This window comes from Vombatus ursinus, unplaced genomic scaffold (genome assembly GCF_900497805.2).
Source record: "Vombatus ursinus unplaced genomic scaffold, bare-nosed wombat genome assembly UNPS02011431.1, whole genome shotgun sequence".
In the NCBI taxonomy this organism is placed as follows: Eukaryota; Metazoa; Chordata; class Mammalia; order Diprotodontia; family Vombatidae; genus Vombatus; species Vombatus ursinus.
Window position 1 is genome coordinate 455362 of NW_020951209.1, and position 27136 is coordinate 482497.

General features: G+C 34.3%; 1 protein-coding gene across 2 annotated transcripts in view; it reads right to left on the reverse strand.

Annotated features, from left to right (window-relative positions):
* Positions 1-27136, reverse strand: part of ATF7IP (activating transcription factor 7 interacting protein) — a 154479-nt gene that overhangs the window by 33482 nt on the left and 93861 nt on the right. For both annotated transcript variants that reach the window (XM_027856383.1, XM_027856384.1), the window contains exons 6-7: positions 15795-15860; positions 77-153 (exon numbers count right to left, since the gene is read on the reverse strand). In XM_027856383.1, coding sequence (XP_027712184.1) covers positions 77-153; positions 15795-15860 — 143 coding nt within the window. The remainder of the gene's footprint in view (positions 1-76; positions 154-15794; positions 15861-27136) is intronic.

The following is a 27136-nucleotide window of genomic DNA, read 5'->3' on the forward strand; positions in this document are numbered from 1 at the left end:
TAAGTTTCATTTTTTCCCTATCCAAACTGGCTTCCCTGAAAATGTGAATATTATGTATAATGCTTTTAGTTCTCACCTATACGTTAAAGTATTAATGCTGACAACTTCATTTGCAGATGACTTCCCTGGTGACACGGGTGGATTTGGTGGATTCTGAAAAGAAAAATATGAAATTATAAAAGGTTTTATGTCTCACACGATAAATATAACAAACAAGAATTTCAGATATGTTGTCAACATGTTTCTTTATATACTAATTTCAATTTGATTTTATTTTTACTCCATCAAAAACAATTCAGGATCTAGGTAAAAAATTCCATTATGTTTCCAATCACCCCAAGGGGTTATCCTGAAATTCTGTAAAAATTCCCAAAATGAAGTCTAAATAATTTTATTTTAAAAAGAAATAAGATACATACAATGCAGAGCTTTGAAGGGGAGTATTGTGAAATTAAACAAGTGAAATCGAGACACTATGAAACAATTAGAAGATGCTGAAACAGCAAAGTGAAAATAGCAAGTAGAAGAAATCTGAAGTATAACAGCTATATGTGAGACAAGAGAAGAGAAAAGAACAGGTAAAATGTAGATGGAAACTAAATTTCTACACAAGATGCTCTCCTAGACACCTAAGGTCAGTTTCAACTTAAATGAAGGCTTTGACAGGAAACTAAAATCCATCTTATTCAAGACAAGGTACCTTCATGGGGCAGCTAGGTGGCGCAGTGGATAGAGCACCGGCTCTGGAGTCAGGAGGACCTGAGTTCAAATCCGGCCTCGGACCAAACACTTGACACTTACTAGCTGTGTGACTCTGGGCAAGTCTCTTAACCCCAACTGCCTAAAAATAAAAAAAAAAAAATTTTTTTAAAAATGAGGTACCTTTTATAGCTCTAATAATAAATAAAAATGACTTGATTCTTTAACCACCTGCTAGGTATACCATAAAGGCAACAACTAAACTGAATGGTAAGTCAGACAAGATGACACCCAATGCTATTAAGATTCATGTCTGAGGGTGCTGATTCTGATTATTATTTGTCATAATTCAGCACAGCGGATAAAGGAGATGAGATTTGATTAACTCTTAGTTGCTTCATATCTACTTAAGAGCTATAAAAAAGGTATATCACTATTCCCATAGAAGGTGTATCTAAGTAGAAAAGAGCTGCTTATATTCAAGGGCATGACGTTTCAAAGCAACAAGCAATAAAAGGAGAAAGTCATGAAGTACTAGGGAGAAAAAGAAGAGACAAGTACTGGCTGTCAAGACTTTATGGTTGAGACACTTAAGTCTGCTGTCTTCCCAGGCTATGTATCTAAGACATGATCTGACAATGACAATGACAATATCTGACAAACCAGACAACTACTAACTAACTAACTAGCATTTGGAAAACGTTGCTATACACTGTGAAATTCTGGGCATCAGATAGCAAATTTTAGTGGCATAAGTGCTGTTTTCATCATTCTTGTCAAAAGAAGAGGCTCCAAAGAAAAGTATTTGGATTTCTGGATGATGGCTTAAATTATGGCTTCAAGACCAGTTAGGGAATATACCTATTACCTGATAAAGATAAAGTTATCTCATGTGTGGAAAACATGATAAATGTTTTAAACTAAAAATGGTATGGAGGGGGAAACTGCCTAAATGTATCCACCGAACTGAACAGCACATAGAGCAATAAGTACATTAAAAGAAGTAGAGAAGACCATTAATTCACAAAGATATATCCAAGAATAAATAGAAAAATAAAGTCCATGACCATAAATTTCTTTGCACAGACGTACAAAATATGAGTAAATTAAGAATAATCAAAGAAAACAAGTACAACACATGTATCACTGAGATTTGGTGAGATCAACGGAACTCAGCACTAGAATATGGCTACAGAAGCAAATATCACATAAAAAAATGAAAACAGATATTAACAGTTAGAGGTAGTAAATCATTGTTTAAGAATATTTAACACATGTGAAGGAATCCACAAATAAGAAGAGTGGTCAGCATTTGGAGGAAAGAAAAACAAAAGTAGTATTTCCTTTTAAGTATACTACAGATCAGCTGAACAAATGGAGTAAAAAAGTGAAGGAGTTTACAGACCAGATTACAAACCTGGCACAGAAAAATTATATCATAATTACTGGTAACTTCAAATTTCCAGACATCCATTAAAGCTTTCACTTTGCCAAAAGAAGGACATGAAAAATTCTCGATTGGCTTTAATAATTCCAATCTAAAGGAAGATGAGGGAAAAGGCAAGGTGAGTACTACACTTCAGGACCTGATTCTGAATGTATAAGAAGAATCAGTTACTAAAGTAAAAAAATGAAGGGAACCTAAGGAAGAACTTACTAGCCCCATATTAAAATCTGTGATGGGCAAAACATGCATATAGTCAGGGAGACCCCACATTTAGCTGACATCAAAGCGTTCGTAGAAAAGATGGGCAGTTCCCATGGCCTGAAAGGTCTGAAGAATAAATTTCTGATGAAATAAACACAAATTATTCCAGGGAGAGAAAGGAGGGAGAAAAGCCAAAGCTGATTAATTTGGATGCATTAAGTGAACTCACTGAACAACTTAAATTTCAAAACAACATGAAAAGAACATGGGAGCAAGAACAAATAGTGGAAGATGAATAATAAAAAAGGGGGCACAGTACAAAAGGCTAGTATTAGGATGAGATAGAAGAAATGTTAGTACAATTAGGTAAATTCAAAAATGATTAACTGGCTAGAACCAAAGAGAGGTAAATAATTAGTCAAAATCAAAATGGAGGTTGTACTCTGAAGGATCTAAGGGATCTGTCTTTGTTCTTTGATTGATAAAAATGTTCAATATTTTTATCAGTGATTTGAATGAAGCCTTGACAAGCATGCTTACCTAACTGGCAGATGGAATGAAGCTGGGAGGGATAACTAACACACTGGATATGAGTGTCAGGATCCCCAAAGATTTTTCTATGCTAGAACAATAAGCCAAACTGAATTAAGATAACAGAAATATATCCAACATGTGGATGCTAAAAATAAACCACATGAGCACAAGACAGGGAAAGCAAGGCTAAACCAGTTTGTCTTGTCCTACACTTTGTTCTCTGCCTCCATCAGACCACAAATAGAGTTTTACATTCAGTTGTGGGAACTACATTATAGAAAAAATAATGAAAAACATGAGAAAACCCTAAGGAGTGACCAGATTGAGGAGACAAATCATATGCTACGTAGAATTAGCTGAAGACACTCTTAGGTAAACATTTACCCTGTTATGAGAGAAATCAAAGCACAAAGTTCAACATGATCAATTTATCGACAAAGTGCAAATTCACTAATAAACAGGGTCTCAGCCTTCTTAGAAAAGTTAAGACCCCAAAGGAGAGAGACAATTCTCTTTTATACATAAAAGAAAAGAGCACCCAGTATAGAAGACAGCATCACAGATAAAACAGTATGATTGGTCACAAAGTCTGCAGCATCAATGAAGGCATGAGGAACAAAATGACTGGCTGGAAATTTGAGAAGGAGGGGCTAGCAACAAAAGCCCTCCTTCAATCCTGTCACTAAGAAATGTTCACTGTTGGAATCTACCACAAGCACAGTTTAGTGATAGTGGACCAGACTATCCTGGACAACAGACCAGACTCCCTGGTGTCTACGTGCATTTTTCAAGCATGAGATTTCTTTGAGGCAAAAATAGAACAGAGATTAGCAGGAGAACTGAACTTCCAAACTTCACTTGGAGACAATAAGTGACTTATAAAAATGCTGAGTTTCCAAACAACTCCAAGACAAATGAAACATAATGTAGGCAGTTACAAAAATGTCAACAGTGATACAGAATCAAACCAATAACAAAATAGAGTCAATTTGACTTTCCCAATTTTCAAGTCCAAATAAAGAATGATAGTTATCTTCAAGTATTTGAAGGGCTATCACGTAAAAGGAAGATTACTCTCTATCTGCTTTGGCCTAATGGTATAACTGAGCAATAGCAGAAACCATAAGTTGCAGAGAGGCAGATTTAATTAAAATAGATAGAAGGGAAAACTTCCTAACAATTTTAGCTATCTAAAAGTGGAATAGTTTGCCTCAAGATGCAGTAGGTTCCCCACTTCAATGGAGGTTTTTAGATAAAGGTTAGATGACTTCTTGTTGGAGATGCCGTAGAATAATTTCCTGAAAAGGCATAGGTTAGAATGGAAAGTCTTTGAAGTCCCCTCTACTGCTGAGACTCTGTAACACTCTGCTAAAATGGGGAGATTTCATCATGATATGTATCTTGGATGTGAAAGGGAACCTCCAGACTTAGCAAATCAGACAACCACCACCTATGCCTAATTATCATGGAGGTGAAGGGGAGAGGGAGAGAAGAAAAAAGTTCCAAAATGAGGCTAAAAATAATTGCTATCAGGGTAGATCTGTGAAGTTAATCGCTACTTAAGAAGATGGTCTCTGAAAATGGTACTTTGAGGTTTATAACACACCTAAAAAAAAAAGCCTATACATAAATACATATGTATGTAAATGTGTATGTATATTTTAAGGGGAAAGTAGACCTGTAAACTAATTACAAATGTTTTAAACTGAAACTGGAGGAGGAAAATTACTGAGATACCTAACACCTAAGCCAAATATTACAAAGAGTGGCAGATTTGAAACAGGAAGAACAGTAGAAACCCAGAACTTATCAGAAGAAAATATCAAATGGGGAAGGGACAGTAAGAAAACCCATAGCCTCAAATGTTTACAAAAATATTATTATATCATAGGCAATAAGCAAAATAAAATAGAACTCTTATACAAGTATGTACATTCAAATGAATCACTGAGAAAGAATAGGCTATGAGTCATGTTTGGAACATCATAATAGGAAGACATATGTTATAGAAGTAAATTTGGGTTGTTGAACAAAAAACACATAGAAAGATAAAGAAGAAGATAAAGCATGAAATTACAACACCTCCAAATAAGCTAGTGATGTTGAAAAACAGGAAATGGAACACGGAAAAGAAATCAACATGAACTATCACAATATCCTACAGCTTTTGTGTTCCAGGTTCTAGAAATAAAAAAGATAAAAATAAAACAGTCCCTACATTTAAGGAGCTTATATTTTAATCTGAAGAGACAAAATACACATGAGTATAAGCAGAATACAAACAAAACAAATGCAAGGTAACGTGGAGAAGAGTGTAATAGCAGCTTGAGAGAACAGGAAAAACTTCATGAAGGCGGCAATGTTTGAGCTATGTTTGAAGGAAGCTAGGTATTCTAAAGAGACGAAAGTGAGTGGGGATTGCATTCCAGGATTAGGGGACAGCCTTTGGAAAGGTAAAGAGATAAGAGAGATAATATTGTGGTATTTAAAAAAAAAAAAGGCAACAAGTTTGCTTGGATTAGACAGTGTGTGAAAGAACACACTGGAACCATTTTGTGAAGCATTTTAAATGCCAAACAGAAGTTTGTCTTTGGTTCTTGAGTTAAAAGGTTGTCACTGGAGTTTCTTGAACAATGGAATGACAGGGTTAGATCCGGACTTTAGAGGAAGGACAGGTTAGAGAATGGAAGAAAGAACCTGAGGCAGGGAAACCAATTATGGAGCAACTGTAACAGCCTACGCCAGAAAGCTAAGTGCCTGAATTACATTGGTAGCTGCGTGAGATTATATTGTGGAGGCAGTTGGGTGGCTCAGTGGATAAGAGCTCTGGGCCTAGACTCAGAAGTCCTGAGTTCAAATTCAGTTCAAATTTACTAGCTGTTTTAATGTACTTACTAGCTGTCACTTAACCTCTGTTTGCCTTAATCCACTGAAGAAGGAAATGGCATACCTTTTCAGCATCTCTGCCAAGAAAATCTCATGGACAATATTGGTGTGCTATGGTCCATGGGGACATAAAGAGTCAAAAACAATTGAACTACTAAATAACTACAACAACAAGATTTTACTACTGTGTACCTAATCTATTCCACTGATCTACCACTCCATTTCTTAGCCAATAATAGGCTGTTTTCATGATTACTATTTGTAATACAGTTTTAAATCTGGAACTGCTAGACAATGTAAAAATAATATTAATTCTCTTAATATTCTTGACCTATTTTTCTTCCAGAAGAATACTGTTACTATTTTTTCTAGCTTTATAATTATTTGGTAATTTAATTGGGATGGCACTGAATAAATTAAGCACTGTCTTTTTTATATTACTGGCTTGGCCTACCCATGAGTAATTACTATTTTTCCAATTGTTTAGATCTGTATTTGTGTGAAAAGTGTTTTGAAACTGTGTCATATAATCTCTGAGTTTGTCTTGGTAAGTAGACTCCCAAGTATTTTATACTGTTGGCAGTTTGGAAATGGAGTTTCTCTTTCCATCTCTTTCTGCTGGGTTTTGTTGGTAGTATATAGAAACACTGATGATTTATGTGTTTCTATCCCGAAACTTTGCTGAAGTTGCTAATTGTTTCAACTAGTTTTAAAATTGATTTTCTAGGGTTCTTTAAGTACACCATCATATTACCTGCTAAGAGTGATAGTTTTGTTTCTTCATTAACAACTTTTATTCCCTCAATTTCTTTTTCTTTAGTTAGCATTTCTAGTACAATACAGAATAACAGTAGTGATAATGGACATCCTTAATTCACCCCTGATCTTACTGGAAAGGCTTCAAGTTTATCCCTGTTAAAGATAATGCTTGCTCTTGGTTTGACACACATATTATTTATCATTTTAAGAAATGCTGCATCAATTCCTATACTTCCTAGTGTTTTTAATATGAATGGATGTTACATTTTGTCAAAGACTTTTTCTTCATCTATTGATATAATCATATGAATTTTGTTGTTATTGATATGGTCAATTATGCTGACAGTTTTCCTAATACTGAACCAGCCCTGCATTCCTGGTATAAACCCCACTAGTCATTGTATATGATTTTTGGGATATATTCTGCAATTTCCTTGCTAGTACTTCACTTAAAATTTTTGCATTGATATATTCAATAAGGAAATTGGTATTTAAGTTTTCTTTTTCTGTTTATGCTCTTCTTTGCTTAAGTATCCAAATCATATTTGTGTCATAAAGGGAATTTGGCAGGACTCCTTCCTTACCTATTTTTTCAATTAGTTTTTATAGTATTAGGTTTAATTGCTTCTTAAATGTTTGCTAGAATTCACTTGTGAATTCCTCTGGTCCCGGATTTATTCTTGGGGAGCTCATTAATGGCTTGTATAACAACTTCTTTTTCTAAGATAGGGTTAAGGATTCTATTTCTTTTTCAGCTAATCTGGACAGTTTATGTATTTGTAAATATCCACCCATTTCGCTTAAATTGTCAATTTTATTGGCATATAATTGAAAACAACTTCTAAAAATTGCTTTAATTTCACCTTCATTGATGGTATTCACACTTTTCATTTTTGATAACAGCAATCTGCCTCTTTTATTAACCAAATTAACTAACAGTTCATCTATTTCGTTTATTTTTTCACTGAACTAGCATCTGGTTTTATTAATGTTTTAAAAATTTTATTAATTTCTCCTTGACTTTCAGGATTTCCAATTTTGGTGTTTAGTTGGATTTTTAAAAATTGTTCTTTTTTCTGGTATTTTTAGTTGCATGTCCTATTCACTGTTCTGCTTTTTCTTTTTTATTGATGACATATTTAGAGATAAATTTAGATCACAAATTTAGAGACATAAATTCTCCCCTCAGTACAGTTTCGGCTACATCCCACAAATTTTAGAATGTTGTCTCATTGGTGTCATTGTCTTTAATAAAATTATTGTTTCTATGATTTGTTCTTTGGTTCACTTATTCTTTAGGATTAGATTATTTAGTTTCCAATTAATGTTTAATCTATGCCTCTACAGCTATTTATTAAATGTAATTTTTATTGCATTATGGTCTGAAAAGAGTATATTTAATATTTCTGCTTTTCTGCATTTGATTGTTTTAAGGTTTTTATTCCTTAATGTATGGTCAATTTTTGTAAAGGTGCCACCTACAGGTCTATCATATCTTACTTTTCTAATACTCTATTCATCTTCTTGAATTTTTTATTTTATAGTTAGATTTATCTAGCTCTTTGAGAGGAAAGTTGAGGTCCCTCCCACTAGTATAGTTTTACTGTATGTTTTCTCCTACAATTTATCTTTTCCTTTAAGAATTTGGATGCTATGATACTTGGTGCACATATGTTTAGTACTGATATTACTTCATTGTCTATGGTTCCTTTTATTTATTTTTATTTTCAGGGGGGCCAATGAGGGTTAAGTGACTTGCCCAGGGTCACACAGCTAGTTAGTGTTATGAGGCCAGATTTGAACTCAGGTCCTCATGAATCCAGGACCAGTGCTCTATCCACTGCACCACCTAGCTACCCCCTCTATGGTTCCTTTTAGCAAGATATAGTTTCCCTAATTGTCTCTTTTAATTAGGTCTATTTTTGCTTTTTCTTTGTGTGAGATCATGATTGCCACCCCTGCCTTTTTTATTTCCTCTGAAGCCTAATAGATTCTGTCCCAGCCCCTTACTTTAACTCTGTAAGTATTTCTCTGTTTCAAGTCTTTCTTGTAAATAACACAGTGTTAGATTTTGATTTCTATTCATTCTGCTATCCACTTCCATTTTATGGGTGAGTTCATCCCCTTCACAGTTATGCTTATTAACTGTTTATTTCTCTCCATCATGTTTTCTTCTGTTTATCTTTCTGTCTTTTTATCTTGTCCCTCCTCTAAAGTCTGTTTTGTTTCGGACCACTCTCTTCTTTTATCTCCCCTCCCTTTTATCAAGCTCCCCATCCTTGCCTTTTCTTATCCCCTCTTCCCTGCTTACCTCTCTGTTGGGTTAAGATAAATTTTATTACTAAGTGAATATTTATATATATTGAATATTTATATATATTTTCCCTTTTTGAATCAATTTAGATGTAAGGTTTAAGTGCTCCTACCATTTTCCCTTCTACTGTAACCCATTCTTCCTTTCCCTTCCCCTTCTCCTAGAGGACTTTTCTATCTTGCCTATCCAGTTTTGGTTTTTCTTTTTTTTTTTTTAACATCACTCTAACATAATTGACTCACTGCCACATCCTCATTCTATGTAGAATCTTTCTAACTACCTTAATAATAAAAATTTTAGAAGATACAGGTATTTTTCCATATAGAAAAGTAAACAGTTTAACCTTGTTCAGTCCCTTATGATTTCTCTTTCATGTTTACTTTTTTATGTTTCTCAAGTCTTATATTTGAAAGTCAAATTTTCTATTCAGGTCTGGTCTTTTCATCAGGAATGCTTGAAAAGTCTTCTATTTCATTAAATACCCATTTTTCACTTGAAAGATTATAATCAATTTTGCCAAGTAGATTGTTCTTGGTTGCAATCCTAGATCTTTTGCCTTCCAGAATATATTCAAAGCCTTCCACTTCTTTAATGTGGTAGTGGCTAAATCTTGCGTGATTCTGACTGTGACTTCATGGTATTTAATGGTTTCTTTCTGGCTGCTTGAAGATCTGGGAGCTCTGAAATTTGGCTAGAATATTCCCGGGAATTTCATTCTGGGGATCTCTTTCACATGGTGAATGGTGGATTTTTTCCATTTCTATTCTATCCTCTGATTCTCAGATATTGAGGAAGTTTCCCACAAGAATTTCTTGAAATATGACATTTACGCTCTTTCTTTGATCATGGCTTTCAGGTAATCCAATAATTCTTAATTTATTTCTCCTCAATCTTTGTTTTAGGTCAGCTGTTTTTCCAATGAGATATTTCACATTTTCTTTTTTTTCTCATTCTTTTGACTTTGTTTTATTGTTTCTTCATGTCTCATGGAGTCAATAGCTTCCAGTTGCCCAGTTCTAATTTTTGAGGAACTACTTTTCTTCAGTGAGCTTCTGTGTCTCCTTTTTCCATTTGGACAATTCTATTTTTTAAGGTTCATCAGTATTTTTTATGCCTCTTTTACCAAATTATCTTTTTTCATTATTTCATTCCTTTCCTTTCTTTTTTATCTATTTTTTCCTCTATCACTCATATAATTTTGAAAATAATTTCTTAGTTCTTCCAGGAATTCTTATTACGCTTGTGTCCAATTCACATTTCTTAATTTGAGGCTTTGCTTATGGCTCTTCATCTTCTGAGTTCATGTCCTGATTTTTCTGTCACCACAGTACCTTTTTATGGTCAGGTTCTTTTTTGTTGTTTGCTCATTTTTCTATCCTATTTCTTGATTTGGAATTTTATGTTAATGTTAGGTTCTGTTCCTAGCAAAAGGGGAGGGAGGGACTATGTCTCAAGCTTCAGGCTTTTTTTTTTTCCACACTACTGTTTTCAGAGCTAGTTCTGGGGGTTTGGAAATTTTCAGTGCTTCCCAGGTGGTGTGATCTGGGGAGGGCTTCAGTCACTGCTTTCTCAGTCTGTACTCCCCGCCCCCCTTGCCTCCTTCCCTCTTCTCAACCAGGAAGAGTCTCTGATCCTTTGGGATTGTAATCAACAACTATTCTTCAAGGCCCCTCCTCCCTTAGAGCTGTAAGTGAAAATGTCCCTTAGGGCTTCCACTTCCTCTTGACTGAAAGTGCTCTACTTTGCCCTTGAACTATGACCAAGAAGTGAAAATAGGCAGGAGTTGCCAAACACTATTTGGCAAATGATCCTGAATCCAGTGCTAACACAGTACCTGGTAACCTCTGACCAGTTATCAGGTCCCCTTACCATCTCTGGCTTGAGAGCTCCTGAAGCTGCTGCTGTTTCTTTTGTTGCCACCATCTAATCTCACCAAGGTGGTTCATCCATGTGGGCTCTGGGCTAGTCTCCACCTCCATGTCACAGATGTCTCTTTCTGACCTCCCAAGCTGCCTCATTTTTATCTTTTCTTGACTCTGTGACTCCAGAATTTGATTTGAGGCATTATTTTAAAGTTGTTTGGAGGGGAATGTTGGGAGAGCTTGGCTGAGTGCTTCTCAACTCCTTCATTGTGGCTCCATCCCCCCAGTCTTGCAAAATTTGGAAAGGCTTATCATCAAGGTGAATATTTAGTGATGAAATTTTTTTTTTCTTTTATTGCTAAATAATTTCATGAAAAGAGTCTATTAATAAGTGAAGAGGCGGGATCAATGTTGATAACAACACACACAAAGTAATCAAAAATACTTTAGGGTATTTAAGTAAGCACTTGCATATAGTTTTTAGTTTAACATGCTTTTATTTATTTGTTTGTTATGTCTTTACAATTAGATATTAAGACCTCTGAGAGGTAAGTCTATCTTCTTTTCTATGCTCCTTCCAAACACATTTCACTGTATTATATAGAAAGTATGTACTCAAATGACTTTTTGGGCATCTGTTTTTAGGAGCTTTAGAAAGTGGATGTAGGGGAAAGTTGTTATAATAAAAGCTACAAAGTCACCAAGATCAGGGCAATAGGTTTGTATAGAAAGGCTAAAAAAAGGGAATTAGATTTGAGTACCATGCAAAAAGTCATGAATGTGAAGAGAAATCATTCTAAACATGCCCATGGTAGTGGACACTATTTCTGCTTCAAGAAATAGGCAAGGTTATACTTCCAGGAGAGGAAAAGAAAATATAAAAAAAAGAAATTGAAAGGGAATCACAAGGAGGCTAAGAAATTTAAGATCTATAAAGAAAGATAAATAGAAATTGAGATAATTTCTACTCAAAAGATTTCTTGTCTATCAAATAAGGCTTAGGTTCCTATCAAGTCTATGATGATTTTATTGAACACCACATTTCACATAAAGCCTTTCCTAATTCCCCCAACCACCAGTGCCTGCCTCCATAAATAACTTGCATTTAACTTCCTTTTACATATTCTATATGGGTAGCTAGGTGGTGCAGTGGATACAGCAACAGGCTTGGAGTCAGGAAGACCTGAGTTCAAATCTGGCCTCAGATACTTACTAGCTGTGTGACCCTGGGCAAGTCACTTAGCTCCGTTTGCTTCAGTTTCTTCATCTACAAAATGAACTTGGGAAGGAACTGGCAAACCACACAAACCACTCCAGTATCTTTGCCAAGAAAACCCCAAATGGTTGATGAGTACTTGGACACAAATGAAACAACAACAACAAACTCTATATACACTAAAGAACTCAGCTGAAAAGCCTCCTAATGCAGGACCCCATTCTTGGTCCTTCTAGCTGCTACTGCCTTCCCCCCCTCCAAGGTTACTCAGCATTTATTTTACTTACATGCACACACCTGAGAGAAGAATATACAAAACAATATAAACAATGTTGGGTTCTCCATTACAATGTAAACTCCCTGAGTGGAGGAATTGTTTTATTTTGTCTATGTCCTTCTGGAGTCTGGCACAGTTTGTGTTATATAGTAAGATACTCAGTAAATACTTATTGACTAATTAATCAACTACAAATGAATGAAGGGTAACTAAAAACTAAATCCTTCAAAAAAAACCCAGGATATTTGTTCGGAGTAAATTAAACTATTCTCCTTTTCTTAAAATCGAAGAGAAAATAGACTTAAACACAACAAATGTAGCACAAGAAATTTCAGTCCATTATAAGGGAAATTCCAAAAGTTTCATGGTCACATGTACATTTAAAAAATTATAGTTATTTGTATATTATGTCCCCCTACAATGGGACAAAAGGTTGCAAACAGTCAGGGACCAAGACTTATTTGGTTTTCTATCTTCCCTACAGATAGATATAAAAGGCTGGGGGAGGGGGGCAGGGGAGGGAATAAACATTTATATAGTGTCTATTATGTGCCAGGCACTATGCTAGGTACTTTACAAATATTATCTCATTTGATCCTCACAACAACCCTGGGAGGTAGGAGTTGTTATTATCCCCATTTTACAGTTCAGGAAAAGGGCAAAACAAGTTATGTGACTTGCCTACGTCACAATATTAGTAACTGTTTTAAGGCCAGATTTGAACTTAGGTCTTCCTGACCTGGGGCCCAGTACACTATCCACTGTACCACTTAGCTACCACAGTACTTTGCACAAAGTATGAACTTAAAGAGGAAGGGAACCAGCATTTATTAAGCACTTAATGTGTACCAGGCATTGTGCTAAGTACTTTACAAATATCTCACTTGATTAATTTCTGAATTTAAATGAGGAACCAAAATCATTAATGAAAAATGATATAAAAATTTAAATCTCTATAAATATAGACAATATAAATATGTGGAAAGATTATTTATATTTACATATTTTTCTCTAAATAACTCAGCTGACAGTGCTACCACCAATACAACAAATGTCCCTAAAATCTTACCACAAGAAGTATAACAAGCATAAACCTCATAAAGTAACACAGTACAAAAAGGACAAGGACTCTCTATTTACTTAGGCACTAAAGCCAACAGAGTAGCCATGGTAGTCAAACAAAACTAATTTTCTAAAGAAAAAAAAAAAAGACTGTACTGCTCAACTGCAGGTCTAAGAGGAATGCCATCACCATCATCCTAAGGCCACCAAGAAATGTAACCATTTTGAACTGGGAGGAGAGAAGAAAGTGTCAAGTAAGTCAGTTTTAAATTTTTTTTTTAAGTTTTCCTAATAAAAACAATTAAAATGTTTAAACTATAACACTCATGTTCCATGGTCTCATTTCTGTTTTGGGGAAGAAAAGTCTTGAATAACATAAGCCTTATTATGTAAATCCTTTCCAATGTAGGAAAAGCATAAAGACAGATGTGTATGGAAGTTTGAACAGATACTGAATCAGATTTGAATGTATGTTTACACAGGGACATTTTAATAAATCTTGGGTCAAGATTTTTTGTTGTTCAGAAAGCTCAACTGGGCTGGCTGCTAATATATAGTTAATAATAGTCTATAATAATGGAGAGGGCTTAGTAATATTAACACTTAGCAACCCTTCACGGGTTGCCCTTCTTCCAAGTATTATCTTATTTGGCTACTTCCCATAGGTATTTATTTGAGTCAAGTAATCCTCTGGAAGAACTACATAACAATAACTGAAATACCTGAGTCATTAAAGGAATGGCCTGTTAAATGAAAGAACTCCTGATGGTGTTAATGTGATGAGAAGTAGTAGGGATGAAAGCAAAAAAAAATGACTTATACAGAAGACGTGATAACTGAACATATAACAGAGTTCAACAGGTTTTTAACCTAGTTTCTGTGAACTTGTTTTTTTTTTAAGCTGATAATTATATTTCAACATAATTTGTTTCCTTTGCATAAACCAAACTACCAAAGAATTACTTTACAGGCCTAGAGAAAATAACAGCAAATTTCATATGGAAGAACAAAAGAGTTGGAATATCAAGGAAAACAATTTTTTAAAGTAGGAAAAAAGGAAGAATTACTAGCACTTTCAGATTTAAAATTATGTCATAAAACAGTAATCATCAAAACTATTGGGAATAGGTTTCAAAACAGAAAAGTGGATTAACGGCACAGACTAGACAAATTATTAACATTTGTAAGACTGCTCCAAATCACTGATAGAGAAAACTAAATTAGTATAATTCTAAAGTTTTACCATATGCTTAGCAAGTTGGCAAAAGTGATAAAAGATGGAAATAATCTATATCGAAGGAACCAGGCTAGTCAAGTAAATGAATGTACTATTTATAATGTACCATTATAAACTATAAATTGGTCCAAACATTTTGGAAAGCAATTTGGAATTGTGCTTAGAAAGTTAACTAAAATGGTCCAATCCCTTGATTCATAGATCTTCCTCTACTACAAGGTACATATTCCAAAGACAGAACAGGTCTCATGTATACCAATATTCGGTTTTACTAAACTTTTCTTTCTTTTTATAATTTGTTAGAAGGGAAGGCTTGCTGAATAGGGTAGGGAAGAATATATTCAGAAACAAATGAATTGTTAAAACAAAGGGCATCAATTTTAAAAAATCTGATAGGAAGAAGAAATAAGTAAAGAGAATATGTACAATGAGAAACAATTAAAAGATATAAAAGCGCTCACTTTTGCAGTTGAAAACAGTGGATCAGAAATAATTGATTACAGGCTGTTGATGGAACATTACATTAAGAACTATATGTTACAGTCAATATTTGCTTACTAATAGCCAAGATAATAAATGAACTTCCTAGGTGAGGCTGTTAATAGAAGAATTTCAGGATACATACCTATCAGGGAAGACAAATATAAAGGAAAAAAAGAGGAAATTTTTTTTAAAAGACATCAAAGGACTAGTAAGACAGACAGCAGAATAACCAAGAAAGAAGAGTACCTTTTAAACCAAAGGTTAAAGAAAGAGAAAAAACACAATGAAGTAAAAAGGCCACAGAGAAAAAGATATGACTTCTAGATATGGCTACAAAGCCTTGTGATAACTTTATAAAAGACCATAATCTTAGTATAAGATACAGATGATGAAAGACAAATTCCATTGAATCCAGAAGGAAGGAAAAGTGAGCACAATGAAGAACTAAAAGTGTAAAATCAGAGAGAATAATATAGTGAAATAAAATCCAAAGCAGCTGATTTAAATAAAGGCAAAAACATTTGAAGGCCACAGGAAAGAACTAAACAGACTTAAAGTTATCAGTATGAAGCTATAGAATAGGTACCAAGTTTACTAAGAAGAGCAAAAAAAGAAAACTAAAATACAAAAAAGTGTTCAAATTTCTGGAAGAGAGAATGATCTTGGTCAGATGTGAGATAAATGATAAAAAGGATGGTAGGGGTGATTTTAGATCTTTAGAAAAATAAACTTTCCTATTAAACCCACCATTTTCTAAAAAAAAAAAAAAAAATCACCATTCAGTTCCCGATGTTAATTTATAAATACTAATTCTTACTTCTTGTCTTTTCTTAAGGTCCTCTTTGGCTGCTCCGAAGCGTTTGGTCAACCTGGCTATTTTAGCCTAAAGAAAACAATAATAAAACTGAAAACAGTTTGCATCATGACATTCAATTGAAGGCTAAAAAGAAGTTAACAAATAATATTATTTAAAGAAGCATGTCGTCTTTGAGATTTACACTTTATATATCTCCATGAGCTAGCTCCCAAATAGAAGCATATGAAACAGTGTGAAGAAAAAAAGTAAACAGGAAATTATGGCAAAAAATTTTTTGAAGCTTTCTCAAATATTGATTTCTTATGGGTTTGCTGTGGTGGTCATTGTAGTGCTAATATGATTATACATTTTTTTCATTCAACTACACAACTTAAAAATATAAGAAAACAATAATGGAAGTTATATTATTGAACCAAATTTTATATGGAAATAACATTATAGTTACACATAGATGCTTCATCCTATCACTTATTCAAAGTATACCCAATTTTGAAATATCCAAAGAAATCATTGGTTAAGTAATCTCTTTGCTGGATACGTTTGACTGAAATTCAAATCCTCTAATTTGTTACTTGCTTTTACCTTCAAGGTAAAATTATTCACTAAAGAGAGGGTTTTTTAATTAAGTTAGATATTAAAAGGGATACCAAAAATATACACAAACACAAGCCCCAACTAATCTACCATCTGATTTTTTAGGTAAAGAGCAATTTTTTTTTAAACCTAGTGGAGGAAGATCCTAAACTGCAACTTATTAAACAAAGAGGTACCTGATCCTGTTAATACATAAAAATTGTTTAACTGCATTAGATTAAATGGACTTATTGCTCATTTGATTAATATTCCTACAAAAGCTATGAAAATTCAATTAAATGTACTAATAGAAATAAAATTATTCTAAAGATGACAGTTCAGATTCTTCAAATATGATTTTTATTATGTTTTAGGGAACATTTTTCATGTAGGAATAATTTTGTAGAGATAATAGAAATAAATGGGGAAAACATTTCAATCACTTCTTTAACCTAGTTAAAAGAACTTGTACTTTCTAACTATAGTCTCTCTTAGGTTCATCCCTCTGACCCTACTCACATGGAGACTCATAATTCAGGCCGACATCACTATTCCCCAACAACTGTGGTATAGAGTTTGGAAGTGCTGACTTTGGAGTTAGGAAGATGTGAGTGCCAACCCTGTTTCTGACACTAATTAGTTATGTGACTCTAAGCAAGTCATTTAACCACCATCTGCTACAGTTTCCTCATCTGGAAAATGGGGATGATAATAATAGTTACCTCCCAGGGTTATTGCAGTGGAGGTGTGACCTGCTATAGGGGGCCATTCTGATCCCACTATTCCTTCCCTCTCCAGCTGTCAGTATTCTTCCACTAACCCCTCTAAATTACTTTGGACATACTTTATATCTACTTATGCGTCTGCTGAGGTATCCCCATAATGGATCTCACTTTCTCATCTAATTGACCGTATTTATTTCTTTCAGAAATCCATTCATTATATAAAGATTAATAAAACAAAACTTGTTTTTTATTTGACCAATTCTAGAAGTTTCATCATTAATTCAGAAATCTATATCTAGTTACTAAAATTCCTTCCTTTAAAGGTGTACTTTATAATTTTAATTATTTTAATTTTTATTTATTATAATATTTATATTATATATTTATATTTAATATATTGTATATTATTATTTTATAATTATTTTATTTAATTATTAAAACATATTCACTAAGAGGTTGTGGAAACAAATTCACAAATGGGAAAAAAAATAATGCAAATCTGGTCCTCTGGCAAAGCATTGAATTAAATCTATTAAACTGAGTACTATTATGAGTACCTATCATCTCTCTCAAGAGATGATTTTTTGAGGGACAAAGCTGCATAAAATATGAGCATATACACAGTAATATACTACTAAACAATGATGATTTCATGTATTTTATATTTCCTGGTGGAAAGATGGGTTGCCTAGAGCAGACAGAAAAACAAAAGAAATATTCTCCACCCTATTCATCAAAAATTATTGCCCTCATATATTCTATCAACTTTTCATTTGAGTAAATAAATGTTCCTTTGTTAACCTTAAGTGCTTCAATAATTAAAGGCAGGATGACATTTTGAAATGAAATGACATTTTGAAATGAAAACTAGATGTGGAGTCAAAGCCTAGGTCCACTACTTAATACCCACGCAATTATAGGCAAGTTAATCATTCTTCGCCTGTTTCCTCATCTGTAAAATACTAATTCTCATACTACCTACCTTACAAGGGTCACTGTGGGGCAAGTACAAAGTAACATAAAAGGGGAACTTCACTGACTATCATTCAGTAACAGCACCACTTACCTAAATTACCTCAGTAAGCACTGTTAAAGGAGTAATATAAAACTTGAGGCACTTAATGCACAGCAAACCTGGATAAAGAGTAGGACTTAATGGAATGTACTTCTGCCACTAAAGGAAAAAATAGGTTAATATTACTTTCTTCTTTGAGATTTACTCCCTAGCCACTACAACTTAGGTGCTACTATTGCTGAATAACTCTTTAGTTGAAAGAATTATTAAAAATAATGAAATAAATTACAAATTGTTGAGATGATACTTTATAACACAAACTCTGAGAGACCTTATGATAATACTGCTATATATACAATGTGGTTCCATCTTAAATTGGGAAGCAATATTTGACCTTCTACCATTACTTCAACTTTTTTCCAAACTCTGCAGATACTACCTCACAAAAATCACAAATTCTGAGAATTGGAAAGGCCTTAAGCAGCCATGTCGTCCAACCCATACTCTGAAATGATCTACACTATAACATACCTGATTAGAATCCAGGCTCTACCTGAAGACCTCCATTGGGGGAACCTACCACTTCTGAAGGCAGCCCATTCCACTTTTGGCCAGTTCTAATTGTAAGGGAGGTTTTCCCTACATCAAGTTTAAAATGGCCTTCCCTGCAATTTCCATCTAGTGTTCCTGTTCTGCATTCTGGGGCCAGAAAGAAAAAGTCCAATCCCTCTTCTACATTACAATCTTTCAAGTTAAATGAAGATAGCTATCATATCTCAGCTGAGGCTTCTCTTTGCTAGGCTAAACAGCCTCAGTTACTTCAATCAATCCTAATATGATACAAACTCAAGGTCCTTTATTATCCTAGCTGCCTGCCTTTGTTTCCTGTTGTCAATACCCTTTTGTAAACTGTATAAACTGTATAAACTGTGGCACCCAGAACTGAACACAGCATTTAAAATGTGGTCTGACCAGGAGAGAGCACAGAGGAACTATTACCTCCTCATTCTTACTGAACGCAGAGATTTCATCAGCATTTTTGGCTACCACACCATACTGCTGATTCACAGTAAGCAGTCCACAGTAAGTCTAGTCCACTAAAACCTTCAAATCTTTCTCAGACAAGCAGTTCTCTAACTATGCTTCTCTATTCTGTGTCTAAAAAATTGATTTTTTTGAACTAAAGTAAAAGTTTTACATTTATCCCCAATGAATTTCATCTTATCAATTGTTGCCCAATGCTCTAGTCTAGGCCATCAAGTCCTTTTTGGATCCAGTGATAAATACTCCTCCCTGCTTTTTATCATTTTGCAAATTTGATGAGCATGCTATATGTGCTGTTAAGTCATTAATATATTTTAAAAGAAAACCCCAAAATAAAAACCACAGGGTCTAACACAGATCCCAAGGGCCCTGCACTGGACACATCTTGCTACGATGACTATTCTTTGACTCTCGCCATCTAACCATTTCTCACTCCACCTAATTATATTATCATTATCTGGTTCACACCTCTATTATCTTCTCCATAAGAATGGTCATGAGATACTTTATTAAATCCTTTGCATTTTAAAATCTAAGTAAACCATATCCACAGAATTCCCCTCATCTACAAGTTTAAGTGACCCCGTAAAAAAAAACAAAACAGAAATAAGGTTAGTCTTGCATGATCTCTTCTTGCTGAAGCCATGCCAGCTCTTGGAAATCACCATTTCCTTTACAGCATTTTCAATAACTATCTCTTTGATGATACATTCTAGAAGTTTCCCTGAAATTGAAGTCACGTCTACTGGCCTATGGATTAAACTGTTGTCTTTCATTTTATGAAAACTGGGACATCTGACCTCTTCCAATTTTCACATCTCTGAAATAGTACAAACAATTGGCTCCAGGATTAGTTAATCTGAGCAAACTGGTACACTCTTATAATCTCCTTACTTATCTTAGGTGTTAATTCTCCAATATCTATTTTTGATTTGTGATTTCCTGTGCAAAGATCATTCTTCTTGACAAAATAAAACAAACAAAAATGTAATAGCTCTTCCTTCACTATTGTTAGTTATTATCATCCCATTCACCACAATCAGAGATCCTATTCCTTCTTCCATCCTACATGAGTTTTCCCCTTCTACCATTTACTACCTCTCCATCACTGGTCTTACTTGAATAGTCTTTCTCACAGACACTGGGTCACTGTACTTCTCTGTCCCCCATTCCCTCTCACGTAATTTGCTCCCTTTTGATCTTGCCAGTGATCTCCTACACCCTCTTTGTGATCAATCTAACCAATCAATCAACCATTTATTAAGAAGCAACACAGACTACTTTCAAGAAGCAGAGATGGTAATGGATATATTCTGCCTCCATCTGAAAAAAAAAATCACCTTTTCTCCATTCTCCAATTTATAAATGGTCAAAGAATATGAACTAGTAGTTCACAAGGGAAGAAATCCAAGATTAACAGCCATATAAAAATGTTCCAAAGCACTACTAAAGAAATACAAATGAAAAATGAGGTTCCATCTCACAGCTATCAGATTGACAAAGATGACAAAAATGGAAAATGATAAATCTTGGAAGAGATGTAGGATGACTTGCACACTAATATGCTGCTAATGGAGTTTGTAAATTGGTACAGCTGCAGTGGAAAACAATTGAGAACTATGCCCCCGAAGTCACTAAAATTTACATATTTTCTGACCCAACAAAACTTCAACTTTGAGGCTTATATCTCAAAGATATCAAACAAAGAGAGGATAAGACTTATGTACAAAACTATTTATAGTGGCTTTAGTGATAGCAAAGAACTGGAAACTCAGAGGCGGGGGGAAGGACCTATCATTTGTGTAACAGCCGAGCAAATTATGATATTTAAATGTAACAGAACACTACCACTACTCCATAAGAGATTATTAATGGGATAGTCTGAGAGAAACCCTAGAAGATTTGTGCAAACTGATTCAGAAGGTTATTCAGTAACTCTGTCCTCCTCGTCCTCCCACACAAAATGCACTGTTCTCCAGACTCTGAGCACCTTCTCCGGCTGTCCCCCAAACCCAGAATGCTCTCCCTCCTCATCTCTGCCTTCTGCCTCTTTGGCTTGCCTCAAGTTTCAGCTAAAATTTCACTTTCTACAGGAAAGTTTTTCCAGTTCTCTTTAATTTTAGTGCCTTCTGAAACTAACCCCAACTTTTTGCTATATACATATATATCTTGTTTGTACAGAGTTGTCTCCATTAGACCAAACACTCCTTCAGAGAAAAGACTGTTGTTTGCCTTTTTTGTGCCCCTAGTACTTAGCACAGTGCCTAGTACTGAGCAGGTGCTTGAATAAATACAAGTTGACTGACTGACTGAAATGAACAAACTAGAAGAACAACTTATACTGTAACAATATTGTGAAGATATATAACTGACTTTAGAACTTTCATCAACAAAATAACCAACTACATATCCTAAGGTCAGATTATGAATCACTACCCACCATCAATTAACTATCTACCTGAGAGGTAATATGTTCTGGGTATAGAATGAGATATACTTTTTTGGACATCAGTGCAAACATTTGTTTTGTTTGACTATGCAAATTTGTTACAAGTGTTCTTTCTTTTTTCTTCTATGGTGATAGGAAGGAAGGCAGGAGGCGGGGGAAGAAAAAATATTTTTGTTAAGTAAAAAAAAATAAAATCATTATATCTTGGAAGCTTTCCCCTTCAGATCACACATACCACTTTATATTTTAACTATCTAACATAATTATCATGCAATCTTAAATAATATAGATATGTAGTTCTTTCTTTCTTAATGGATGGTCAAGCATAAGAGCAAGAATTGGGCTTTATTTGAACTTTGGACTCCCTCTGTATCACTCCCACCCAAGCCATCAAGTTTACTTTTTAAGAGTAAGAGAATCTGAAACAGCAATTTTAAGTCCAATGTACACAGAATTATATTCCTGACAAAGGTTTTACTAGTTAAGAAGCATGCTACCAAAATGCTGGTAATTTTGGATATAAATGAGGGTAGAAGAAAAAAGCAAAACCCCTCCACTCTATAATGTATCTGCTCTTTATGATACCACTGTATCATTAATAATTATATTATCACTACTACTTAAAATAATGATGCCCTGTTGAAAGCAAAACTGCCTTGGCTGAAGTCAATCCCAAAACAAACTAAAGTTTTAATTCCAGCAGAACAACTGTTAACTCAGTATAGCTAATTATACTACTGCCAGTTTTGATGGCTTCTTATGACTAACCTCTTTATCCCAATGGACTCCAGGAATGACCTGGGAGTGGAATCTTGGGCTGCAATAATTATGCCCCTAACCAAATATCTGATGTTAGACAAGTCATTTAACCTCTCTGGACCTCATTCTTCTCAATTACCCAACGAGACATAGGGGCTACATGACTCCCAGATAATATTTCTGATGGCAAAATCTTTTTCTCCCTACTTCCATACAAGGAGCACTTAGGAGGCAGCAGTAGGAAAAGTAACGAATTAAAACTTCAGTCTCTTATCTATACATTTTTCTAGCCCCACCTAAATAACCTTTTTTTCTAAAGCTTATTGTCTATATTTTTCCAAAAATTAACAAAAAAATGTCAACAGGAAACTATAGACAACTTGGAAAGAATTCAGCTATTAATGAGGGATACCACCATGCTTGCTTGTGTCTATGCTCAATGCTTAGTACAATAGTTGGTGTACAGAACTTACAAACATTCTCTCTCTCTAGAGCTATAATTCTATAAGGAAAAAATAGGGGAAAAAAAAAAAGGAAATCCAATTCCATAATTACAGACTCCTAGTGAATGGGAACACAAATATGGGAATATTATTTTAAAAAATATGCAAAATGAGGGAAGAGGATGACTTTTATGGAACTAGAACTCTAAGTTCTATTGTTGAATAAATTTTAGAAATCAAACTGCCTCTTTAATTTAGTGTATATGGAAATTAAAATTGTTTTTAAGATTCATTAAGGACTTATATTTTAAACAGGAAACTTGTAACAAATTCTACTTTAAAGTGAAAAAAAAATCCTTTTAAAATCAACGTTGTAAGTTATTGTTCAGTCATATCTGACTCCTCATGACTTCCATAAGGAGTTTTTGTTTGTTTTCTTGGGGGTGGGTATGGGGCAAAAATACTGGATTAATTTGCTATTTCCTTCTCTGGTGGATTAAGGCAAAATGAAGTGAAGTGTCTTGCCCAGGGTCATATAACTAATGATCATCTGTGGCTGGATTTAAACTCAGGTTTTTCTGACTTCAGGTCCAGTGCTCTATCCACCGAGCCACCTAGCTGCCCCTCAAACATTTATTTTATAAATTTAACCTTTTGTAGATTTATGTTTCATTCAAAAGGATATGCTTGGTGGTGGAGGATTTACTTCAAACTGCCCTTTTCTACTACATCAAAGCAATGATTTAATTTTTACATAGCCAAGTGTGTAGCACACTTAGTGGAAAAACAACTAGATTTGGGATCACAAAATGTATGCTGAAAGCATTTGTTTTCGACTTACTAGCTATATACCTTGGGAAAGTTACTAATTCACGAGAAGCATGGTGTAGTGGACAGGGGATTACATCTGAAATAAAAAACATGTGTTTCAAAATTGGATTTGCTAGCTGATGCCTACATAAATCAAGGGGGGAAATTCACTTTATATTTGAGCTTCTTCATCTAAAAAAAATAGGAAGAAAGATATAAGAGAGGGGATGGACAAAATGATCTCCAAATTCCCTTCCAGCACCAAAACCTGTGATCTCATGATTCAAAAATACTAAACACTATCTGTACTATGGAGCTTATCAAAACATTATAATAAGACATCATATGCTAAAGTGCAGAATTTGTTCTAAAATTATCTAAAGGGTTAGGGAAATCAGAAATACTAGACTCATCTCATTAGTCTCAAAGTCTTACTTTTAATATTGTTCAGTAATATAAACACAAAGAGCCATAGACTGAGTTGTAAACATGGGTTCCAGTTTTAATTCTACTATTAATCAGTTTTGTGAGTAGGAGCAAATCACATATTCTTTCAAGGACACCAAGTTCACAGAACCATAGAACTGGAAGAGAAATGCTGGCTATCTAATCCAATAAATTCCTAAAGCCATTCAATATTCAATAGAACTACAATAGTTATCTAGCTTTGTTTTAATGCTGAAGTTATTAACCTGGGATCAGTGAATTAAAAAAAATTTAATAACTCTTTCCATTTTTGGCTTCTTTTGTAAGCCTAGCATTTTATTTTAGGCATTTAAAAACTTTGTATCTGGAGAAAGAGTCCAAGGGCTCACCAGAAGGCCCAAAGGGTCCATGACACACATAAAAAGGTTAAGTACTTCGGCTTTAATGCTTCCAGAGAGGGAACCTACAACCTCCTGAGGAAGTCCATTCCATTTTTCTATAGTTTGATTGTTAGGAAGATTTTCCTTGTTCCAAGCCTCAAACTTGTCCCCACAATTTATCCCCAGCGCTATTAGTAAACTTCTACAGGACTAAAAAGAAAAGGTTTCATCTCTCTTGTTTAGGTGACAACTCTTCAAATACCTGATAATTATAATACCAATCCCCTCTCTACTCCAAGTATGTTCTTCTCCAAGATAATATGCCCCAGGGTTCCTTTAATCATTCCTTATGTGGCAAAAATTCAAGGGTATTCATCATCCTGGTTGTCTTCATATCATCTATTGGTGGATCAATGTCTCCACCCCCCCGAAAAAACCTGAAAAATGCTCTAGATAAACACCAAACAGGGCAGAGTTTAGCACCTCATTGCTTGAAACTATGTTGCCCTTAAAACAGAACATGAGGCCACAGGTTCCCCACCCCTGGTTAAGATTTCATTAGCTCTTATTTCCGTATCTTATTTTATACTCAAACTAATTTTATACTCAAGCTAAAGTTCACTAAAATCGAAGATCTTTTTCAGATAAACTGCTTTGTATTCAAGCTGTCTATATCCTTAATTGTGATGATTTTTCAAGTAAAACCATAGGAGTTTATGTTTATCCCTATTAAATTACATTTTACTCAGTTTACGCCAGTGTTCTGGCCAGTCAAGACTTCTTGAACCTTGAATCTGTCATTCAGTGCATTATCTCTCTCCCCCAGCTTAGTCACTTGCAGCTTTGATTAAAAAGTTATTTCAGTGACTGACAGGAAAACAGTATGGGACCAAGAGTCACATTAGAAATTTTGACAAAAAAGAAAATAAGGCTTGTATGACAAACTATTCTTGATGAAGCCAGGTTGGCTTCTTGTGATTGCTTCTTTTTCTATCTAACCCATCTAATATGCATCCAAAAATTTTCTAATATGTTCATAATCAAAGTCAAAATTTCAGTTTTCAAGTCTTCCCTCTTTTTAAAATTTGACATAATTATGAAAGACTTAAGAACTCTATCAATGCAGTGATAAATCATAATTCCAGAGAACAAATAATGAAGAATGTTACCTCCAAATGGGGAGTTGATGGACTAATGTGCAGAATGAGACACTTATTTTTGGATATGGCCAATATGGGAATTGGTTTTGCTTGACTACCCTTATTGGTTATAAGAGTTTGTTCTTTTTTTTTTCTTTCTTAGTAGAAGTGAGAAAAAAACATTATTGTTAATCAAAAAAGAGAATTAAAAAAAAATTGTGTTTCTTTTTGCACTTCAAGTCTACTACCTCACTGTCAGGCCATGGATAATGTTCTTCGTCCAAGGTCCTCTGGAGACATGGCTGGTCATTGCATCAATTCAATTTCTCAAGTCCCTCAAAGTTATCTTTCTTTAAAATGTTGAGGACTTTATAAAAATTCCTTGGAACTTGAACTCCTTTCTGTATGCTTGTAATATTTATCTAAGCACAGTGTATCATCTTAATACATAATGCTAATTAATTACTCTTTTTCACCCATCATCTTTAGTATCATATACACCATGCAAATATGATATATAGGGAGGTCGTTACTAACTTTTAATATTAAAGGTTATTAATATTTACTTCTGAGGTCAGATTTCCCATCTTGTGTTAGCATCTTTAGTTCATCTTGCTTGCTGCCATACTTTGTGCATTTTCATATACATAACCATCTGTGGCTATGGTTTTTTGTTACTGGATCCTTTCTTGGATTTTGTCTCTCATTGTCACAACTCTCTGTGGTATCTACTTTAGTGGTTATACACACGCAGTTTTCTCCTTTGCTCTCCTTACTTTTCAGTTTAAAGCTCTTAAAAGATTTATAAGACTCTACACCAAAAAAAAAAATCTTTTAACTTTACAATTGTGTTTACTCTGAATTTAATGAACACCTTTCTTTCTCTAAAAAGAAGAGTTCTATATACAAAACAGAAGAGAAAAAAGAATTATATGGGAAACACCAAATGTCTATCACTTACAGACTGCTTTTTTAAATAGTGAATAATTTCTCCATTTTACTTTTAAAGTTGTCCTGCTTATCTATTTCCCTCCAAATTCTCTTGTATTTTATCATGAGCATTTTATTAGATGCTTCAATGACTTTCATTTCTTTTCATGGACAATACTTTCATTAGGTTCTCCATTGCTTCCAAATACCCTCCCCTTCAAATGAAAAGGGAAAAAATGTAATCCTTGTAGGTAAATTAGCATAGTCAAGTAAAACAAATCCATACATCTCAGGCAAGTACATTGTTACAAGGTGTCATTAAGTATGGTCCATTACTTCTTTGAGTTGTAATCCTATAATCCAAATCCTATTCTCAGGTGCCATCTTCCTAACTAGCTGTTCACTTCCCAAATGTGCTTCTTTTCTGAATTCCCTTTCCTCCAATAGGCATCAGTGCTAAAAACACCACATGAGTCCTCACGGTACTCATTCAGTTTCTTGCCCTAAACTTTAACATCTTTGGGAATGCTTGCTATGGTCTTCTTGGGAACATCCTTTATGACAATGTAGGTCATAAGAAGCTAATAGTCATCATTCTTTTTGACAAATATTGCAAAATCCTTTGTCAACTGAAAAAACATTCCTAAGA